The 20526-nt window shown below is 42.7% G+C and overlaps 1 protein-coding gene across 1 annotated transcript; it reads left to right on the top strand.

The window, feature by feature from the left end:
* The first annotated feature begins 968 nt into the window (after window positions 1-968).
* Window positions 969-19801, top strand: LOC109915629 (carboxypeptidase B-like). Its single transcript, XM_048604412.1, is given in 11 exon segments — window positions 969-1039; window positions 1128-1203; window positions 1285-1409; window positions 1515-1617; window positions 4256-4357; window positions 4498-4602; window positions 4708-4818; window positions 5973-6063; window positions 6645-6847; window positions 11342-11426; window positions 19614-19801. Coding segments are annotated over 11 exon segments (1260 nt in total).
* The last annotated feature ends 725 nt before the right edge of the window (window positions 19802-20526 follow it).

The following is a 20526-nucleotide window of genomic DNA, read 5'->3' as shown; positions in this document are numbered from 1 at the left end:
GCAATGAAGGACAAAATTCCATTTGCCTTCCTAATTACTTGTTGTACCTGCAGACCTACCTTCTGTGATTCATGCACAAGGACACCCAGGTCCCTCTGCATAGCAGCATGCTGCAACTTTTTACCATTCAAGTAATAATCCTTTTTACTATTACTCCTATCAAAATGTATGACTTCACATTTATTTACATTGTATTCCATCTGCCAGACCTTTGCCCACTCACTCAATGTATCTATGTTCCTCTGCAAAGTTTCACAGTCCTCTGCACACTTTGCTTTGCCACTCATCTTAGTGTCATCTGCAAACTTTGACACCCTACACGTGGTCCCCAACTCCAAATCATCTATATAAATTGTAAATAATTGTGGCCCCAACACCGATCCCTGAGGCACACCACTAGTCACTGACTGCCAGCTGGAATAGCACTCATTTATCCCCGCTCTTTGCTTCCTGTTAGTCAATCAATCCTCTATCCATGCTAATACTTTACCCTTAATGCCATGCATCCTTAATGTGAATCCTTAAGGTAATGTGAATACAGTTTATACTCAGCTGACAGTAAATTAACTTGATGTTGTTGGTAGCATATCCATGCATCCAGTCCTTGCAGTATAAGTCCATCAGCTTCCTTATCAGTCAGGACTTTCTGAAATGCTTTAGAAATAGAATGAAATGAATTGAAAGAGAAAAAAAGTGACAATCCAGCTAATGCTGGTCATAGCTGAACAGGGAAGGAGCTGTAAGTGGTGAAATGCTAGATTCTTACACGATAAAATGCTCGCCCACACCTAAAAGTTTTGAGAAAACACCTGATTGCTTGCAAATACATGATGCGCAAATTTCAGTTCTGAACTGGAAATAGGATGTGTTGTGTTACAAACAGTAGTCGACTGATTGGTCTGGATTTTGGAAACGGTATTAACGTGCTCAATCTGAACCGAGTGTCTCCTACAATCCTGGGAAAAACTATGCACACACTTTTGCTGCTGGGTTTAGTTGTAGCTGTTGCAGGCTCAGGTCCTGCTGGACTCTACCAAGGGTGAGGAATTTCTCTGCGTGTACCGTGAAATTGACGGAGGCTGGAAGATCCACCAAGTCTGACATTTAATGTTATTTATTCTTGACAGGGATAAAGTGCTTCGTCTGATTCCGGAAAATGACCTGCACCTGCAGTTTCTAAGGAACGCGTCCCGCACTGGGAAGGTATGATTTCATTTTGCTAAACTCACAGGCTGCTGTTTAACTGAGGTTAAGCGAATAATTGTGGTGTTGCTGTGTTCACAGGTTGATTTTTGGCATCCGCATTCAATCGACCTGGTGACCACAGGGAAAGGTGTGGATTTCAGGGTGGCTGCTCATTGGAGCTCGGATATCCAGGCTGAACTGGAGAAGATTGGTTTGAAATATGAGTTAGTTTCTGTTCCTGTATCAACTTTCACCAACATTATAATCACCTCATTGAACGTTTTTATATTAAAACAGAAGTTGATATCCCTATATCTTCCTTTTCACAGGATATTAACTGAGAACTTGCAAATCTTGATTGAGAACCAGTTCGACCAAATAAGGACTCGATCATTTAGCTATGATTATAAAAGTTATCATAACTGGGATCAGGTAAAAGCTAAAATGTCTACAATTTTTCTTTAAGGTGTGCTGTGAGACCTTTGCCAGTGATAGGAAGATCAGGGTAGGAAGAGGCCATTCAGCCTTGATATGTTTTCCCAATTCATTTTGAATTATAATTCTCTTTGGCTGCATTTGTACCAATTGCAGTTTTCAGTTTACCCAAACCTGCCCAGTTTGGCCTCATGTGCCTGCTCTAGTTGTTCAGCAGATGGAGCAAAATGGGTGTTAGCCAGTAGCACTGTGTTATGTTAATATAGCTTTCCCTCCTGACAATTACAGCTCATGGTAAATATTTGCAATAGAAAGTGCAGACAGATGATATTGCTAAATTTCACTAGGCAGCAGACTTTTGACAGGGTCTTCCATAGTGCTCACTAAACTTCCTTTTTATATGATGTACTCCAAAATCATTCCTACATTACTTTCTTACTAATAACATAAATACAGGAGAGACAGAAGGAGACTGGAATATATCAAGAGCTTTTCATGATCTTGCGCAGTGCAGATGTTGTCGCAATACAGGAAATGTTCTACCCAATTTATATACAGAATGTTCCCACAAACACCACGTAATAAATGACCAGATTCATCTGTTTTACTTGTTGTTTAATGGAGAAATGTTAGCCCACAGCAATGGGAGGACTCCCCTATTCAAATAGTACCTTGGCGTATTTTTACATTCAACTGTGAAGGTGAAAATGGCTCACTCAAAAGAGAGCACTTCTCCCAGTAGAGCTGTCCCTCTGTGCTGCCTTGGAATGTCAACCTGAAGTAGGTGATTTCATCTACAGGTGGAAAATTTAAACCTGAGCCTCTGACTCCTATATGCACTACATCATGGACATTGGAATCTCTGTAGTTGAATCTGACACCAAATTGGGGAATAGTCAATATTGACAAAGGCAGTAACAAATCACATGATATCAACAAACTTGCAGACCGGGCAAAGAACTGCCAATAAAATTGAACAATAAAATGTTAGGTAGTATAAGTTCGTAGAGGGGAAAGGGAGTCATGTATTACAAGTTTAGATGAGGTAAAGGAACAAAAGGATCTTGAAGTACAGGTAAGCCATTACTGAAAGTTGTGTCACAAGTTAGCAAGGCTAGGAGGAATAAATCCAATAAACCTATTGCTAGAGGAATAAAATTTGATCGTAGCAAAGTTATGCTAAACCTGTATTGAATCTTGGTTAGAACCACAGTTTTGTAGCCAGCAATGCACATAATAGTGTGAATGGATATAAGGACACTGGAAAAGACACAGAGAAGATTTACAAGTTTAATCCCAGAAATGTCTGCCTGTATATGTGTGTATCATAAACATCTGGAAAGGATTGATAGGCTTGGTCTCTGTTCAGTTGACATAAGAGGGCTGAGGCGTAGAGGTCTTTAAAACGAGCGGTTCTGATACAGTTGCTGCAGAGAGAATGTTTCCTGTTGTGGGAAAGAGCATTATTAGAGGTTATCAATGTACGATAATCACTACGGAATTCAGAAAAACATCTTTACCCAAAGAGTCATGAGAATGTGGAACTAAATACAACTGGGGGTGGTTGAAGTGAATAATATAGATGCATTTAAGGGCAAGCTAGACAAGCATTTGAAGGAGAACATGTTATGGACTAGACCAAACTCCCTCAAAATATTCAGAAGATAGTCCAAACTCTAATTTTTTTCTTATTTTAAAAGTAAGTGTAAGGGGTTGCATTCCAGGTGCAATTCAATTGGTCAAACTATTGCATTTAAAGCAAAACTCACTTTATTCGTCCACTACAGTTAAAATACAACAAAAGAAAGAGGGAATTGGAATAACTTAACTCTACTGGAAAATTTAAACGAATACTAGATGCAGTAATGATTACTAATTAACTGCTCCAAAATAGGAACATCCCATAAACACACTTGGTAAAAGGCAAATTCAGAAAACCGATGGTCTCACATGCGACTCCAGCAGCCCAAGAGGGGAAAAAAGCATCAAGAGAAAATTCTGAGAGAGTGTATCATCTGGGAGAGATTTACTGCAGCTTCCAACCGTTCTGAGACCCTGTCAACAAATACTGCTACTGAGAAACTAAAAATCCTGGTGCTGTGAGAGCTTGACCACACCCAGCTTGGCTGCTTCTATTGTTCCAACCTTAAAAAAAAATCCAAGGCCTCACAAACTGTTTACTCTAGTGGTTCTGGTAGATTGCTCATCACCACTGCCTTAAAACCTCTCTTCAAAAAAAAAAACCTCGGACAAAATAACCTCTGAAAGCCATAGAATCGTCACAAAGATGGTAGAAGTTTACAGTGTTGGACATAGATGGAGAAATAATGGGAGGAACTTACCAGGAGTGTTAACATCAACATAGGTAGGAGGGGCTGAATGACCTGTTTTTGTGCTGTACATCCAATATAATCTTATGAATTTGCAAAACACCAGAGACCAAAGAAAGGAGTTTTCTGGGAGCATGTTGGCTTGGAGGAAATTTTAAGAGTTGGATAATTGTGTGAAATAAGTACAGGTATAATGGGCTTTATAAGCAAAATATGTTCCCACATTTTCCTCTAACAAAAAATACCTTTGTAAAGCAATGATGAAAAATGTTCCAGAGTGTCTCAAATTTGATAATCATTTGCAGATTGAATCCTGGACTGCTACCATTGCCAAAGAAAATCCAAACTTAATTTCTCGGCTTGTAATTGGGCAGAGCTATGAGGGACGAGATATCTATCTCCTCCAGGTAAGATTATGTTTCATTATTGGTGCAGCCTGAGCCTGCTGATGTATGTCAGTGTTGTGGAGCGACAGCTTGATCGAGTTTAGGGTTGGACAGATAAGAAAGTTTATAGTCTATTGATATCTGCCAATATATCGTTAAAGGTTGGCAAGAGAACAGGTTCTCCGAAACCTGCCATCTTCATGGACTGCGGGATCCATGCCAGGGAATGGATCTCCCCAGCATTTTGCCAGTGGTTTGTGAAAGGGGTTCGTCGCACAAGCTAAACTTTACCACTTGTTGGATTTATTTACACAGAGATTGCATGCACCTGCTTCTCAATGTTCAATAAAAATGGTTTATACATTCTACAGGCTGTTAGAACATATGGAACAAGATCTCCCCTGAACTCTCTTGTCAATGAGATGGATTTCCTGGTTATTCCTGTTGTAAATGTAGATGGTTATGTATACTCTTGGACTGAGGTAAGGATCAAATGCGTTGTGTGGGGTATTTTGGAAATAATATTTGCAACTATCTGGGATTGCCTTTTCTCTTGTTTCCTTTCTATTAATCCAGTTGTAGCCCAAGGAATTTTTTGCAATTGTCTCTTCTCTCTGCTACAGTGTTGTTTATGAAGTCCACTTAGGATTGATTCTTGATCAGTCCCAATTTCTAATTTCTAATTTCTAACCCTCAGTCAGCAACATCACCTGAAAGAATTACACATGGATAAAGACTCAGTTTCTCTCCCTTGGCCATTGTCTGAGGGCGAATGGGACTGTTGTAGTCTTGGTATTTATCAGTCCCTGAGCTGACCTTCCAACCCCATTTCTCCCCAGTCAACAATGCTGACTTCTGCCTGCATAATGTTCCCTGATCTCTTCTTAAGTTGCAGAAGCATTTACGGTTACCAAAATCTTCAATGACTTTGTCCAAAGTCTTCTATTCGTGTACATATACAGCACAAAAGGAGGCCATTCAGCCCCAATGAAACATAGAAGCATAGAAAATAGGAGCAGGAGTAGGCCATCAGCCCTTTGAGCCTTCTCAGCCATTGATTATGATCATGGTTGATCATTCAACTCAATAGCCTGTTCCTCCTTTTCCCCAAATCCTTTGTCTTTAGCCCCAAGTTCAATATCCAACTCATTCTCGAAATCATTCAGTATTTTTGTACACTGAGACCTAAACTCATTTTGTCACCCCATAGCCTTGTAATTTTCATTCATGCAACTACAACTTGCTAGGACGTCACAACCTTAACTCACTAATATACTTCACAGGAGTTTTGTCAGGGAAGATTTTGGCCCCAAATCTCATAAGAAGCGAACAAGACAAGTGACGAAAACATGGTCAAGGAAGGAAGTTTTAATATCTTGAAGGAAGAATGCATGGTAAAGAGAATGGATAGATTAAAGGAAGAAATTCCAGAGTTTGTCACACATTTATCGAGAGATGGGATAGCAAATGGTGCCAAGTAACATGCCAAGAAGGCAAAATGATATCTGCTGCACCATAGATACTGCACTGGATTAAGATCTCATTACACCATTTGCTGTATGATGATGTGTCTGTTGATAACAAGCAGATGATGGTGTTATCTATCTATGCACCTGCTCACTGTTTCTATCAATAGGATCGACTTTGGAGGAAGACAAGATCCAGGAATTTTGACTCTGACTGTGTAGGAACTGATCCAAACAGAAACTTCAATGCTGAATGGTGTAGTAAGTCCATTTATTGTAATATGATGGTGTCCTCTCAAATTTAGAGAGAGAGAGTTTTGTGCTTACTTAAACTTGTGAGACCTCATATTGAAGAATTAAAATGATTTATACATTGCCTCCCACTCCCACTGCATTAGTGCCAAAGGGCACATTGAAATGCTGAATGTGGGCTGGAGTTGATCCCAAGTCTCTAGTTATCCAAATGGTACCTCATGCAATGTGCTTTAAAAGAACTGAAGTATAGCTAGAGCCTGAAAATCTTGATGAAGACTCTGTCTTTCTCCATCTGGAACATTATGAGCCAACCTCAACACTGCTCTGGACCCATTGTTCATGTGGTGAGGCCTGAGAACTACAAGTTAAAGGAAGTGAGTGCGCTGGGTACCCACAACATACCCATGTTCTCCAACCTCTCGACACAAGCATCAAGTGAGAATGCCTGAGGTGGTGGCTAGGAGGCCATCGGACATGTGGATGGATGACATGGCCCTTTATTGATGATGCACTACTTGGGAGGAGGTAGATAATGATAAAAGTAGAAGATGACAATTGTAACTGTCTCGTATCTGTCTAACCTACAGCGAATGGATCCTCAAGGAACCCATGTTCTGCAATCTAGTGTGGACCATATGCAGAATCTGAAAAGGAAGTCAAGGCAGTTGCAGACTTCATCCGTAACCACAGTTCAATCATCAAGGCTTATCTCACAATTCATTCATATGGACAGAAATGTTTGTTCCCATACTCCTACACTTATTCATTGGCATTTAACAATAACGAACTGGTAGGAATTGCATCTCAGAAAAGAACTCATAATTTATTAAAGCTATTTCATTGATTATTACATTAAGGGGCTTGACATTGTGGTAATGTCATCAGACTGGTAGTGCAGAACCTTAGGTTAATGTTCTAGGGTCATCAGTTTGAATCCCACAGTGGCAGGTGGTGACGTTTGGATTCAATAAAGTCTGGAATAACAGTTGTTAGGCTTACCACATTGATTCCTGGGAATAGCAGGACTGACATATGAGGGGAATCTGAGTCAGTTACAATTGTATTCACTGGAATTTAGAAGATTGAGGGGGAATCTTGTAGAAACCTATAAAATTCTAAACAGGTCGAGACCGGTTAGATGCAAGAAGGATGTTCTCAATGGTGGGAGAATCCAGAACCAGGGGTTTGTGTTTGAGGATAAGGGCTAAACCTTTTAGGTTGATGAGGAAAAGTTTCCTCCCCTAGAGAATGGTGAACCTATGGAATTTTGACCCCACCTGCTGAAAGTGTGTTTTCAAGAAGGGCTTTGTTATTACTCTTGTAGCTCAAAGGGTCAAGGGATATGGGGGAGGATGGGATTACGGTATTGAGCTCGATAATTAGCCATGATCATAATGGATGGGCTGAACAGCTTACTCCTGCTCCTGTCTCCTGTGTTTCAATGTTGGCTCCTTGTCCTCATGTCACAACTGTGTAGTTTGGATAGACCTTGATGCATCCTATTACAATGTTGTAGCCACTGCTTCATTTATTATCTGTCATTCACTGGAAAATACTGTTTTTATGCATGGCACAGAATCATCTGCACAGAAGGAGGCCATTCAGCCTATCATAACTTGTGCTTGCTCTCTGTCAGAGTTACGAATTATACACTCTCCCCTGTTGTCTACCCCCGAGCTGTGCATGGTTTTCCCTCTGAGGTATATATCCAAAATGCTTTTGAAAATTTTCTCTTAAATTGGCTTTCACCACCCATTTAAGAGCAGGAGCAGGTCAATTGCCATGTTGAAGGTGCTCCATCATTGGTTATGAAATCAATTATTGGCTGAGCCTCCATCTCAATGCCACATTCCTGCTTTCTTTCCATATCCCTCGATGCCTTTAAAATATGTCAATCTTTTTACTCAGTGACCTGGCTTCCACAGGATTCTGTGATCATGAATTTTTCAGTTCACCACCCTTTTAGTGAAGAAATGTGAACCTACTCTATGAAGGCCAGTATGCTGTCACCAAGTCACCCTTTATTTGCATGTGCACAGTACATGACACTGACCCAGCTGGTTCAGAGCCAGCTCCTAGAGTGAGCAGAACCTCTGCCACTCCTGTTAATATCTGTCAGCCAGGGCTCCCTGATTGGGCCTGCTAACCCAGTCCAATCAGGGAACTCATTCTATTTAGCCCACCTAGCTGACCTTGCTCCAATCGTTGCAAAATGTTTCCTTAGCTTATTGTAAAAATGGCCTCCTAACTAGCTACCTAAAAAGAACTCTTCACTTCCTTCCATTTCTTGCCTATTTTCTTTTCAGCGTGAACAGTTTTTTGCCGCCTGTTCTAATCAAAGTCACTCCTAATTTTAAATACCACTCTCTTAAATTTCTAACCTCTGTGCCCTAAGGAAAATAATCCCAGTTTCTCCAAACTTTCCACAGAACTGAATTCCCTCATTTTTAAAAAGAAGTCATTTACAGGATGAGGGAGTTGCTGGGCAGGCCAGCATTTATTGCCCTTCCCAAATTGCCCACAGAGCAGTAAAGAGTCAACCACGTTGCTGTGGGTCTGGAGTCACATGCAGGCCAGACCCGTTAAGGCTGGTAGTTTCCTTCCCTAAGAACGTTAGTGAGCTAAATGAGTTTGTCCTGAGAATCGACAATGGATTCATGGTCATCATTATGCTGTTAATTTCAGATTTTCCCCGAATTCAAGTTCCACCATCTGCCATGGCAGGATTTGAGCCTGGGTCCCCAGAACATTATCCCCGTTCTGGACCAATAGTCCAGTAATAATAGCATTTGACCATCACCTCCACTAGCTTAGTAAAATTCAGGTGAATTTCTTCTCTGTCCCCTCTCCAAAGCTTCGCGAGTGCATTTTTTCCTCACTATTTGTAAAACCTAAGATCCTGAATGCCTTAAGCATTATTTTTTAAATCAACCTGTCCTGCAGCCGTCACCAATTTGTGTACAAATTGTGCAGCCCCGTGTGCAATTTAAGAAAGACCTAGGTATTCACGGTTGGAGAGGCAGGAAGGAGGATTATGAATTCCAAACAGTAAGTTAGCTTGGTTTAATCAGCCCAGCTCCATCTCTTTGGTTGAATAATTTTATAAAAACCAAAAGAACTGCGGATGCTATAAATCAGGAACAAAAATAAAGTTACTGGAAAAGCTCAGCAGGTCTGGCAGCATCTGTGAAGGAAAACAGAGTTAATGTTTCGGGTCTGGATCTGAGGAAGGGCCAAAGGACCTGAAACGTTAACTCTGTTTTTTCCTTCACAGATGCTGCCAGACCTGCTGAGCTTTTCCAGCAACTTTGTTTTTGTTGTTGAATAATTTTATGTTGGCTTTCCTCATTTTTCCTTCGGAAAGGTATCACTTCACACTTTGCTACGTTAAATTTAATCTACCATGTGCCAATGCGTCAGCACTGAATTATACAAAGAACATAAGAACACAAGAACTAGGAGCAGGAGTAGGCCGTCTGGCCTTTCGAGCCTGCTCCGCCATTCAATAAGATCATGGCTGATCTTTTCGTGGACTCAGATCCACTTACCCGCGTTCTCACCGTATCCCTTAATTCCTTTATTGTTCAAAAAAAATCTACCTTTTCTTTAAAAACATTTACTGAAGTAGCGTCAACTACTTCACTGGGCAAGGAATTCCATAGATTAACAACCCTCTGGGTGAAGAAATTCCTTCTCAGTTCAGTCCTAAATCTGCTCCCTCTAATCTTGTGGCTATGCCCTCTTGTCCTAGCTTCACCTGCCAGTGGAAACATCCTCTCTACTTCTATCTTATCTATTCCCTTCATAATTTTATATGTTTCTATAAGATCCCCCCTCAATCTTCTAAATTCCAATGAATATAATCCCAATCTACTCAGTCTCTCCTCATAAGTCAACCCCCTCAACTCTGGAATCAACCTAATGAACCTCCTTTGCACCCCCTCCAGTGCCAATACATCCTTTCTCAAGTAAAGAGACCGAAACTGCACACAGTACTCCAGGAGTGGCCTCACCAGCACCTTGTACAGCTGCAACATAACCTCTCTGCTTTTAATTTCAATCCCTTTAGCAATGAAGGACAAAATTCCATTTGCCTTCCTAATTACTTGTTGTACCTGCAGACCTACCTTCTGTGATTCATGCACAAGGACACCCAGGTCCCTCTGCATAGCAGCATGCTGCAACTTTTTACCATTCAAGTAATAACCCTTTTTACTATTACTCCTATCAAAATGTATGACTTCACATTTATTTGCAGAATATGTTCCAGTGTAGATAAATGTGAAGCTAGCAAAGTACAGTAGGTCAGACAGTGGCTAAAGCTCAGGAAAGTCAACGTTTCAGACCCAATCCCCTCCCCAGTCCTGATGAAGGCTTTTGGCCCGAAATGTTGGCTTCTCTGCTCCTCTGATGCTGTCTGACCTGCTGTGCTTTTCCAGCTCCACATTGTTTGGCTCTCGCTTCCAGCATCTGCGGTCCTTACTGTCTCCATATGTCCAACGTACTCTTATTGTGGAGAAACAGAAGAGTGTATTTGATGATATTGTAAAATCGATTAGCTCCAGATTTGTGGGTTTTGGCTGGGAGGTGGGTTAGGCTTTCTCTCTTGACATTTATCACTTCTGATCTCCCTACAATAGGAAATATGTTATTAAACTTGAAAAGGTGCAGAAAAAATTTACAAGGATGTTGCCAGGGTTGGAGATCTTGAGTTATTAAAGAGAGGCTGAATAGGCTGGGGCTATTTTCCCTGGAGTGTCTGAGGCTGAGGGATGGCCTTATTGAGGTTTATAAAATCATGAGGGGCATGGTTAGGGTGAATAGCCAAGGTCTTTTTCCCAGGTTAGGGGAGTCCAAAACTAGAGGGCATAGGGTTAAGGTGCGAGGGGAAAGGTTTAAAAGGGACCTAAGGGCAACTTTTTCACACAGAGGATGGTTCGTGTATGGAATGAGGTGCCAAAGGAAGTGGTGGAGGCTGGTACAATTACAACATTTAAAAGGCATCTGGATGGGTACATGAATGGGAAGGGTTTAGAGGAATTTGGGCCAGATGCTGGCAAATGAGACTCGATTTATGTAGGATATCTGGTCAGCATGGCTGAGTTGGGTCTGTTTCTGTGCTTTACATCTCCATGACATTACCCCACTTAATGTTTGGACAGTTTGATGGTGAATGACCAAGCTCATTACAATTTTGAAGCAGGGGCTTTCTCTGCAGAGTCTTGCGTTGTGATATTTGTTATATTTAATAATCAGGTTTGATACTTCATGTTTCTATTTTCAGGCTAACCTTGCTCAGAATGCAGTCCAGGCTTTGAAAAGTCTTTATGGAACTGAGTATACCTTTGGTTCTGGATTGAGTTCAATGTGTGAGCACCTTTTTTTTTAATGATTCATGATGCTTAACAATGAATATTGACATTGCACTTTTTTTGTGACCTCCATTTCCAAGCCTAAGCTACATATTAGTGCTGTAACAGTGCTGTACTGTGTTGAAGTGCTGTGCTATTGAGTTCTACATAACCACTGAGAATATAGCAGCAGGCAGTGACTAGTGGGGTGCCACAGTGATCAGTGCTGGCACCCCAACTATTCACAATATATATTAACAATTTGGATGAGGGAACAAAGTTTTGGTCTTCTTTTCTGAGGAAGGATGCTCTTGCTCTCGACGGGGTGCAGTGAAGGCTGATTCCGGGGATGGTGGGTCTGACACATGAGGGCAGATTGACTGGGTTGGGATTGTTTTCACTGGAGTTCAGATGGATGAGGGCGGATCTCATAGAGACTTATAAAATTCCAACAGGACTAGACAGGGTAGATGCAGGGAGGATGTTCCCGATGGTGGGTGTGCTCAGAACCAGGGGTCACATTGTGGGGATTCGGGGTAGGCGATTTAGGACAGAGACGAGGAGACATTTCTTCACCCAAAGAGTGGTGAGCCTGTGGAATTCATTATCACAGGAAGTAGTTGATGCTAAAACATTGAATGCATTCAAGAGGCGACTAGATATAGCGCTTGGGGAGAATGGGATCAAAGGTTATGGGGAGAAAGCAGGATTAGGCTATTGAGTTGGACAATCAGCCATGATTGTGAAGAATGGCGGAGCAGGCTCGAAGGGCCGAATGTCCTCCTTCTGCTCCTATCTTCTATGTTCTATGTTATGTTACTTAAATTAAGTACATATTTAGTAGAGCAGCAAATGCAGCACAGCAATCAGGAATTTCAGTTTAAGGAGCAGTGTACAGGTAAACATAGAAACATAGAAGCATAGAAACATAGAAGATACGAGCAGGAGGAGGCCATTCGACCCATCAAGCCTTCTCCGCCATTTTTCATGATCCTGACTGATCATCCAACTCAATAGCCTAATCCTGCTTTCTCCCCATAACCTTTGATCCCATTCACCCCAAGTGTTATATCTAGTTGCCTCTTGAATACATTCAATATTTTGGCATCAACTACTTCCGGTGGTAATGAATTCCACAGGCTCATCACTGTTTGGGTGAAGAAATGTCTCCTCGTCTCCGTCCTAAATCGTTTACCCTGAATCCTCATACTGTGGCCCCTGATTCTGGACACACCCACCATCAGGAACATCCTTCCTGCATCTACACTGTCCAGTCCAGGTGGAATTTTAATAAGTCTGTATGAGATTCCACCCCCCACCATCTCATTTGTTTGTAAATGTGTTCTGCAGATAATTTGCTCACATCTATAGAAGCGCGTTACAAGAGGTTTATTCAATCTTCCTTTTATCTCACCCTCCATTTCTAGGGTCATTTAAGTGGGAAAATGCTCTTGCAATATCTCTGTGTTAAAAGTTGTAGCGTTTTGGCTAATGAAGCATGCATGGAGTTGACAGGGGATAGAGTAGAACCCTAATCCCAGTACCCACCAATCACTAGAAGATCTGTCTTGTCAGGCCAATTAATTTTGAGAGATCTCGTTGTGTTGCCAGTAGAACAGAATGAATTTGTAGCTTCTCCTCTTGTGAAGCTGGGCGCTGCCATTATTTCTGCAATATGAGTGGCATCATTCATTAGTGCAATGAATAAGCAACAGTTACTTGGCCAGTTCAAATGCCTGTCACTTGCTGTCTTTGAAATAAACTCAAAAGGCACAAAAGTAAAGATTTTTATCTTAAAAAGAGGATAGGAATTGAAGTACGGGTTACGGTACTGTCACACAAGTAGCAACTTTCTTGTTTGACATTGACAGTGGCACATGCCGTGGAAGAGACCTGCAAGACTAGAAAGAAAGAAAATTTACAAACTACATTGGAATTTAGGCCTGATGGAGAGGATTTTCAGGGAGGGAGTGTCAGGAACAGGCTGCCAGAAGTAATGGTGGAGGTGATTACAATTTTGTCATTTAAGAAACATTTAGACAGGTACATGGACGGGAGAGGTATGGAGGGATATGGACCAAACGCAGGCAACGGGGACTAGATTAATTGTGAAAACTGGGTAGAATGGGCAAGTCGGGCCAAAGGGCCTGTTTCCATGCTGTAGACCTCTGTGACTCTAATTGGCTCTCAAAAGAGGAAAGCAGACTCTGAACCTGAGGTATTTCCAACAGGGGGTCGCAGGCCTCCTTGCACATTGGAAAGGAGTCACTTTAAGACCTTTGAATACGCCCCTTTATAAGATCCTTACCCTGACATCTTAAACCTCTCAGACGTACACAGCTGCACCTGAAAATCTAGACAGACGTGCCCTTGTTTTGGAGCCGAACACTGAACAACAGAATCTTTATTCCACTTGTAAGCACCACACAAACATGGTTCAGAAAACAACACAATAAGAAACAGCAGAGTAACACCAGACTCGAGATACACATCGATTGTGTACCAGAATGGTGTTTTTCTCCTTTAGAGTGCTGTGTTTTGTTGCTTACCCCTAGCTTTCGACTAGGCTGGGGCTAAGAGCTGGGTTTGATGTTAGCCTGGGTATCATCGCATATGCCCTCTGAGGCCATGAGAGTGCAAGGATCGCAGGGACTTCTGCACTGTGGCATTCTGATGTACTGGTACCACTCGGCAGGGTGGCTACTGCCATTATCAGGAGGGGAGGCTTCAGATACAGATAGTCGCTGCCAACATGAGGAACACTCATTCTGACTCGCTGTAGATGAGCTGAATCCCTAGTTGGTCTCTGGTTTACCTGCTATCCTGCACTGGCAGTGCTTGGCATGGGTCAAGCACCTGCACGTCAAAAATTATACCCAGGAACCCTTCATTGAGAGGCTGATGTGGCTCTATATAAGAAACCAATGCCTCAGTGGAGGATGCCACATATAGCAAAGCAAGGGAGATAGCAATGCTCATAGAAACATTGATATCAGGAGCAAGAGTGGACCATTCAGCCCTTCGAGACCCTGCTCCACCATTCAATATGATTGTGGATGATTATCCAACTCAGTCCCCCAGTTCCCTCTTTCTCCCCATATCCTTTGATCCCTTTTAGTTCTAAGAATGATATCTAACTCCTCCTTCTTGGAAACTTTCAGTATTTTGGCCTCAATCTCTCCCTGTGACAGATTTCCACATACCCGTCACTCTCTGGGTGAAGAAGGTATGGCCTGGTGGATGTCTCCATTGTCCTTTCCAGCAGGAGCACTCTGTTTGGGAGCTTCGCTCAATCTCCAACCACTTCCCATTGGATCATCAAGGTTTGCTGCCTGTCAGATGACTCTGGAGGCTCATTATCAGTCCAGGCTCAGCACCTTCCTGGTCTCCCACATTCCTCCTGGAATGTCACCCCCTCTGACCCCTGACTCTATTGTTCAGGGCTCCACTGATTTCATAAATTGACAGGGCAGAAAAGGCCCTTTCGCTCATCGAGCCTGCACCGACATAACTACCACTAACGGGGCGCTAATCCCAATTTCCTGCACTTGTCCCATATCCTTGAATGTTAGGATATTTCAAGTGCTCATCCAAATTTTTTTTTAAAAGTTGTAAGGTTTCTGTCCTCCACTTCCTTCCCAGGCAGTGCATTCCAGATTCCCACCACCCACTGCGTGAAAGAGGTTTTTTTCTCCCAAATCCCCTTTGAATCTCCTGCACCTTACCGTAAAACTATCCCCCGTCGTGGTTGACCCCTCAACCAAGTGGAACAGCTGCTCTCTATCCACCCTGTCTACATCCCTCATAATCTTATATACCTCCATCATGTCCCCCCTCAGGCCTCTCTGCTCTAGAGAAAAACAATTCAAGTCTATTCAGTCTTAGCTGTGTCTAACCAAGGTGAACACTGAGGTGTATTTAAGACACACCGTCCCCAGAGGTAGGGGGCCTCTTTTTGAGTACAGGTGGAGTTAGGAAACCTGGGTGTCTACAGCTGGAGAAACTAAGAGGAGGTTTGCAATTTCCAAACATAACTTGAGCAGCACAGCTTTTATATTTAAATGAGATAGTAAGACCTGCCGATGCTGGAGTCAGAGATAACAGTGTGGAGCTGGAGGAACACAGCAGGCCAGGCAACATCAGAGGAGCAGGAAAGTTGACGTTTTGGGTCGGGACTCTTCTGAAGGTTCTGAGGAAGGGTCACCGGACCCGAAACGTTAACTCTGTTTTTTCCTTCACAGATGCTGCAAGATCTGCTGAGCTTTTCCAGCAACTTTGTTTTTGTTCCACACTGCGATATCTTTGATATTTAAATGCTTCCTCCCTCCCCCTTGAAATCCATGGCTAAACATGAACGCTGCAGCTTGATTCAATTCAATGCTTCACAAAACCATGAACATAGATCTGAGAGCAAGGTGCTGCTTTCAATCTTTGTGGAATGTCTAAAACCCACTGAAGGCACCTATACATGCCACCTATGAGGTTTTTCAGTCTCCCTTTTTTTAATTCATTCACAGATGTGGGTATTGCTATCTAGGCCAGCATTTATTGCCCATCTCTAATTGCCCAAAGGGCAGTTAAGAATCAACCACATTGCTGTGTGTCTCAAGTCACATGCAGGCCAGACCAGGTAAGGACGGCAGTTTCCTTCCTCAAAGGGGTTGATGAACCAGATGGGTTTTCCTGACAATCAACAATGGTTTCATGGTCATCATTAGAATTTTAATTCCAGATTTTTTTTTAAAAGTTGAATTTAAATTCCACCCTCAGCCTCAGCAGGATTTGAACCCAGATCCCTAGAACTTGACCCGGGTCTGTGAGGTAATGGCCTGCTGATAATACTACAAGGCCATCCACAGCCCTGCCAATATCCTATTGCACTGTCCTTCCAGCCATGACACTGTGTAAATTTGAAGTCAACACCACTCTGCTGCACATGTCTTAATTCAATCTATGTAGGCAGCATGGTGACTCAGTGGTTAACACTGCTGCCTCACAGCACCAGGGACCCAGGTTTGATTCCACCCTTGGGTGACTGTGCAAATTTCACAGAGATATTCTCCCTGTATCTGTGTGGGTTTCTGCCAGGTGTTCTGGTTTTCTCCTACAATCCAAAGATGTGTAGGTTATGAGGATTGGCCGTGAGAAATGCAGGATTACAGGTATTAAGATAGGGAAACGGGTCTGGGTGGGATGCTTTTTGGATGGTGAGTGTGGATTTGATGGTCTGAACAGCCTGCTTCCACACTGTAGGGAATCTATGAAGTACTACCACCCTACCCTTGCTTCTGCTCTCTGAATGCCTTAATATTTTAAAATTCTCATCCTGGTGTTCAAATCCCCTGTAAGATTTCAGGTATTTTAGCTCCCCTTTTGAGGCAGGATTAGACTTGGAAGCAAAGTTTGGTTATGATTCAATTTTATCAGGTCTAAGTCAGGACAAGTTTATTAAATTGCCAGATGAGCCAGGTGCACAAACCTGGGCAGTTATTTAGTTTAATGTGGAATATAGTCCCATGTCAGGAATTGGATGGCAGAGCATGGAAGAGTGATTTCTCTCACAGCTTTTGTCTTTGAGTTTCTCTTCTCTCCCTCTCTCTTTCTTGTGCACTCACTCTCTCACTCCCTCACTCCCTCTCTTGTCTCTTGTTTTAGTTTCTGGACTTTGTTTTTCTCTCTGTCTATGAAGAAGACAAATCCAGGGCATCCTTTATTCAAATAAAAGCCAAAAGTACCAGGTGGCCACATGGTTCAGTGCATAGCACTGCTGCCTTACAGCACTAGGGAACTGGGCTCGATTCCACCCTCGGGCGACTGTCTATGTGGAGTTTGCACATTCTCCCTGTGTCTGCGTGGGTTTCCTTCAGGTGCTCCGGTTTCCTCCCACAGTCCAAAGATGTGCAGGCTAGGGTGGGTTGGCCGTGCTAAATTGCCTAAAGTGTCCAGGGATGTGTAGGTTAGGTGGGTTAGCCATGGGAAATATAGGGAGATGGGGATGTGTAGGATGCCATTCAGAGGGTCGATATGGACTTGTTGGGCAGAATGGCCTGTGTCCACACTGTAGGGATTCTGTGGAATCTGTTGATGTCACTCAGAGACAAAATTAGAAAATGGTGGGAAAGCTCAGCAGATATGGCAGCTTCTGTGAAGAGAAATCAGAGTTAATGTTTTGGGTCGAGTGACCTTCCTCAGTATCCTTTATTCAGCCTGTTATTCCAAATAACCCCTCCCTCATCCCAATTCTCTTCACCCCCATGAGTGAAGACACTGTCCTTGGCCAACCAGGAATAGTTTTTGTGACTGTTGCTAGGCTTATGTATTTACATAAGTTCTTCTGGATCTGAACCCTTTTATGGGTTATTTATTCAGTAAAGAGAGGCATGCAGTTCTTCATAGATATCCTTCAGCATATCTGGCCGTTTTTGTTGTGAATGAGCTTTTTATTAGTTGACCTGAACTCCCAGAATTCCTTTTACTATATTGTGCCCTACTTTAAGTTGTGTTATTTTACTATTCTACAAAGAAAGGCATCTTTTAGAGTCAAGTGTTAGCAAACTACAATGTTAATATTAACAATTAGTACCCTTGTCAACAGCCTAATTATTGTTCACTCTCAAAACATTGGAAACATGGGCACTCAGATGCAATGAGACAAGGTCCTGTATCATGAAGAGAAGGGCTGAGGCCTGTGTGAGATATTTCAATAGAAACATCTAGAATGTGGTGCTTGCCACCACAAAGCGCAGTTGAGGCAAATAACATAAATACCTTTGTTTTTAGAAAGGGAAACTAGATAAGCACATAATGGTGAAAGGGACAGCAGGAGATGTAGATAGATTTTCAAAATAGGGTGGGAAAAGAGTCTGCTGGCGCATCACCATCATCATAAATTAATTGGCTGAATGGTCTAGTATTGTGTAAATTGTACATAATGCAACATGGGAAAAAAACCTGATGGAACACAGGGTCCATCATGGTGTTGAAATTTATTTTCTTTTACAGACAGTATACTGTCTGCTTCTCTCCAAACCTTAAGGCCTCCTGTCCAAGACAGGGAAACCATTAAATTTTGCAAATGATACATACTGGTCCAACCTACCTTGCATATCTTTAAAATGGGGCACCAGTGTGACCAGTTCCAAATATTGGAGATTCTGTGCTGTTATTTTGATCATAGATCATAGAATCCCTACAGTGTGGAAACAGGCCCTTTGGCCCAACAAGTCCACACTGACCCTCAGAGCATCCCACACAGACCCATCCCCCTTTAACCCCCCTAATCTAGGCATCCCTGAACACTATAGGCAATTTAGCATGGCCAAGCCACCTAGCCTGCACATCTTTGGACTGTGGGAGGAAACCTACGCAGACACAGGGAGAATGTGAAAACTCCACACAGCCAGTCGCCCAAGGGTGGAATCAAACCCGGGTCCCTGGTGCTGTAAGGCAGCAGTGCTAACCACTGAGCGACTGTGCCATCTGGTACCATTCCTGGGATGGCCTGGTGGTATTATCACTAGACTATTAATCCAGAGACCCAGATAATGTTCTGGGGACCCAGGTTTGAATCCTGCCATGGCAGATGGTGGAATTTGAATCTAAAGGAAAAAAAATCTGGAATTAAGAATCTACTGATGATCACTGTTGGAAAAACCCATCTGGTTCACTAATGTCGTTTGAGGAAAGAAATCTGCCATCCTCACCTGGTCTGGTCTACATGTGACTCCAGACCCACAGCAATGTGGTTGACTCTCAATTGCCCTCTGAAATGGCCTAACAAGCCACTCAGTTGTACCAATCGCTACAAAGTCTCAAAGAAATGAAGCTGGACGGATCACCTGGCATCGACCTGGGCAATGGAAAAAATGACAGCAGAAACAGCCCTGTCCCTCCCTAACGGCATTGTGGGTCAACCCACAGCAGGTGGACTGCAGCGGTTCAAGAAGGCAGCCCACCCCCACCTTCTCAAGGTGCAACTAGGGATGAGCAATAAATGATGGCCCAGCCAGGAATGCCCACATCCCACAAAAATGAATAAAAAAAAAACATAGCATTGAGTAGTATGGCACTCAACAGCTCCTGTGTAATATCCAAAGTCCTATCCAATGGGTATCAAGGATTGGGGTAGATAACCTGGTCTCTATGTGACACATCCTTTAATAAAAATCGCTTCACTGACTTTTCAAAAAATTTTTTTTACACTAGATCTCGCTTCTGGTGGTTTGGATGACTGGGCCTATGACCTTGGCATCAAGTACTCGTTTACCTTTGAACTCCGTGATACAGGCAAATATGGTTTCCTGTTGCCTGAAACTCAGATCAGACCAACCTGTGAAGAAACCATGCTGGCTATCAACTACATCGCCACTTATGTTCTCAACCATCTGTACTAACACGTAGACGGAATGATGTCTCTGGACTCACTTTTAAAGTTTAAGGTTTAGAGCTGAAATCCTTGCAGGCGGAAGGATTCAAGATATTTTTTTAAAAAGTAATAGCGCACAAAATGCACCTGAAAAGTCGAGCAGGAACATTCTGAATACGATGGTTGACAGTGTGAATGTGGGGAACGTTCCTAATGACTGGGGAGACCAAAACCAGGGGTCACAGTTGAAGGATGCAGAGGGAGGACCTATAACAAGTACCATGGGGCCTGTATCATAGTTTCCCAATTGTGCAAGTGCCCACGAGGATTTTCTACCCTGCTGTGTCTCAGGATAGCATAACACGGATAAAATGAAAGAGAGAAAGCTCCTCAATACAAACCAATGGAGCCAGACTTGAACTAAAATATGGGTTAAAGATTTGAGAGTGCACCAGCATGAAATTTTTGAGATGCAGTACACACAAGTTAGGAGCAGGAGTAGGCCATTCAGCCCCCTCGAGTCTGCTCTGCCATTCAATAAATCAGCTGTGATTGGGCAGTCACAACCCCAGGTTCCCTCTCACCTCCAATACCCTTTGACCCCCTTGTTTGTCAGTAGGTGCAGCTCTATGAATGCAGGCCCCTGCATGTTACTGAGGAGAGAATAGGAGCAGGAGTAGGCCATTTGGCCGTTCGAGGCCTGCTCTGCCATTCAACATGATCATGGCTGCCCTGATTTTAACCTCAATGCCT

This window comes from Rhincodon typus, chromosome 13, assembly GCF_021869965.1.
Source record: "Rhincodon typus isolate 14 chromosome 13, sRhiTyp1.1, whole genome shotgun sequence".
NCBI lineage: Eukaryota > Metazoa > Chordata > Chondrichthyes > Orectolobiformes > Rhincodontidae > Rhincodon > Rhincodon typus.
The sequence above is the reverse complement of the archived record's forward strand: the minus strand, read 5'-3'. Positions and strand labels throughout refer to the sequence as shown.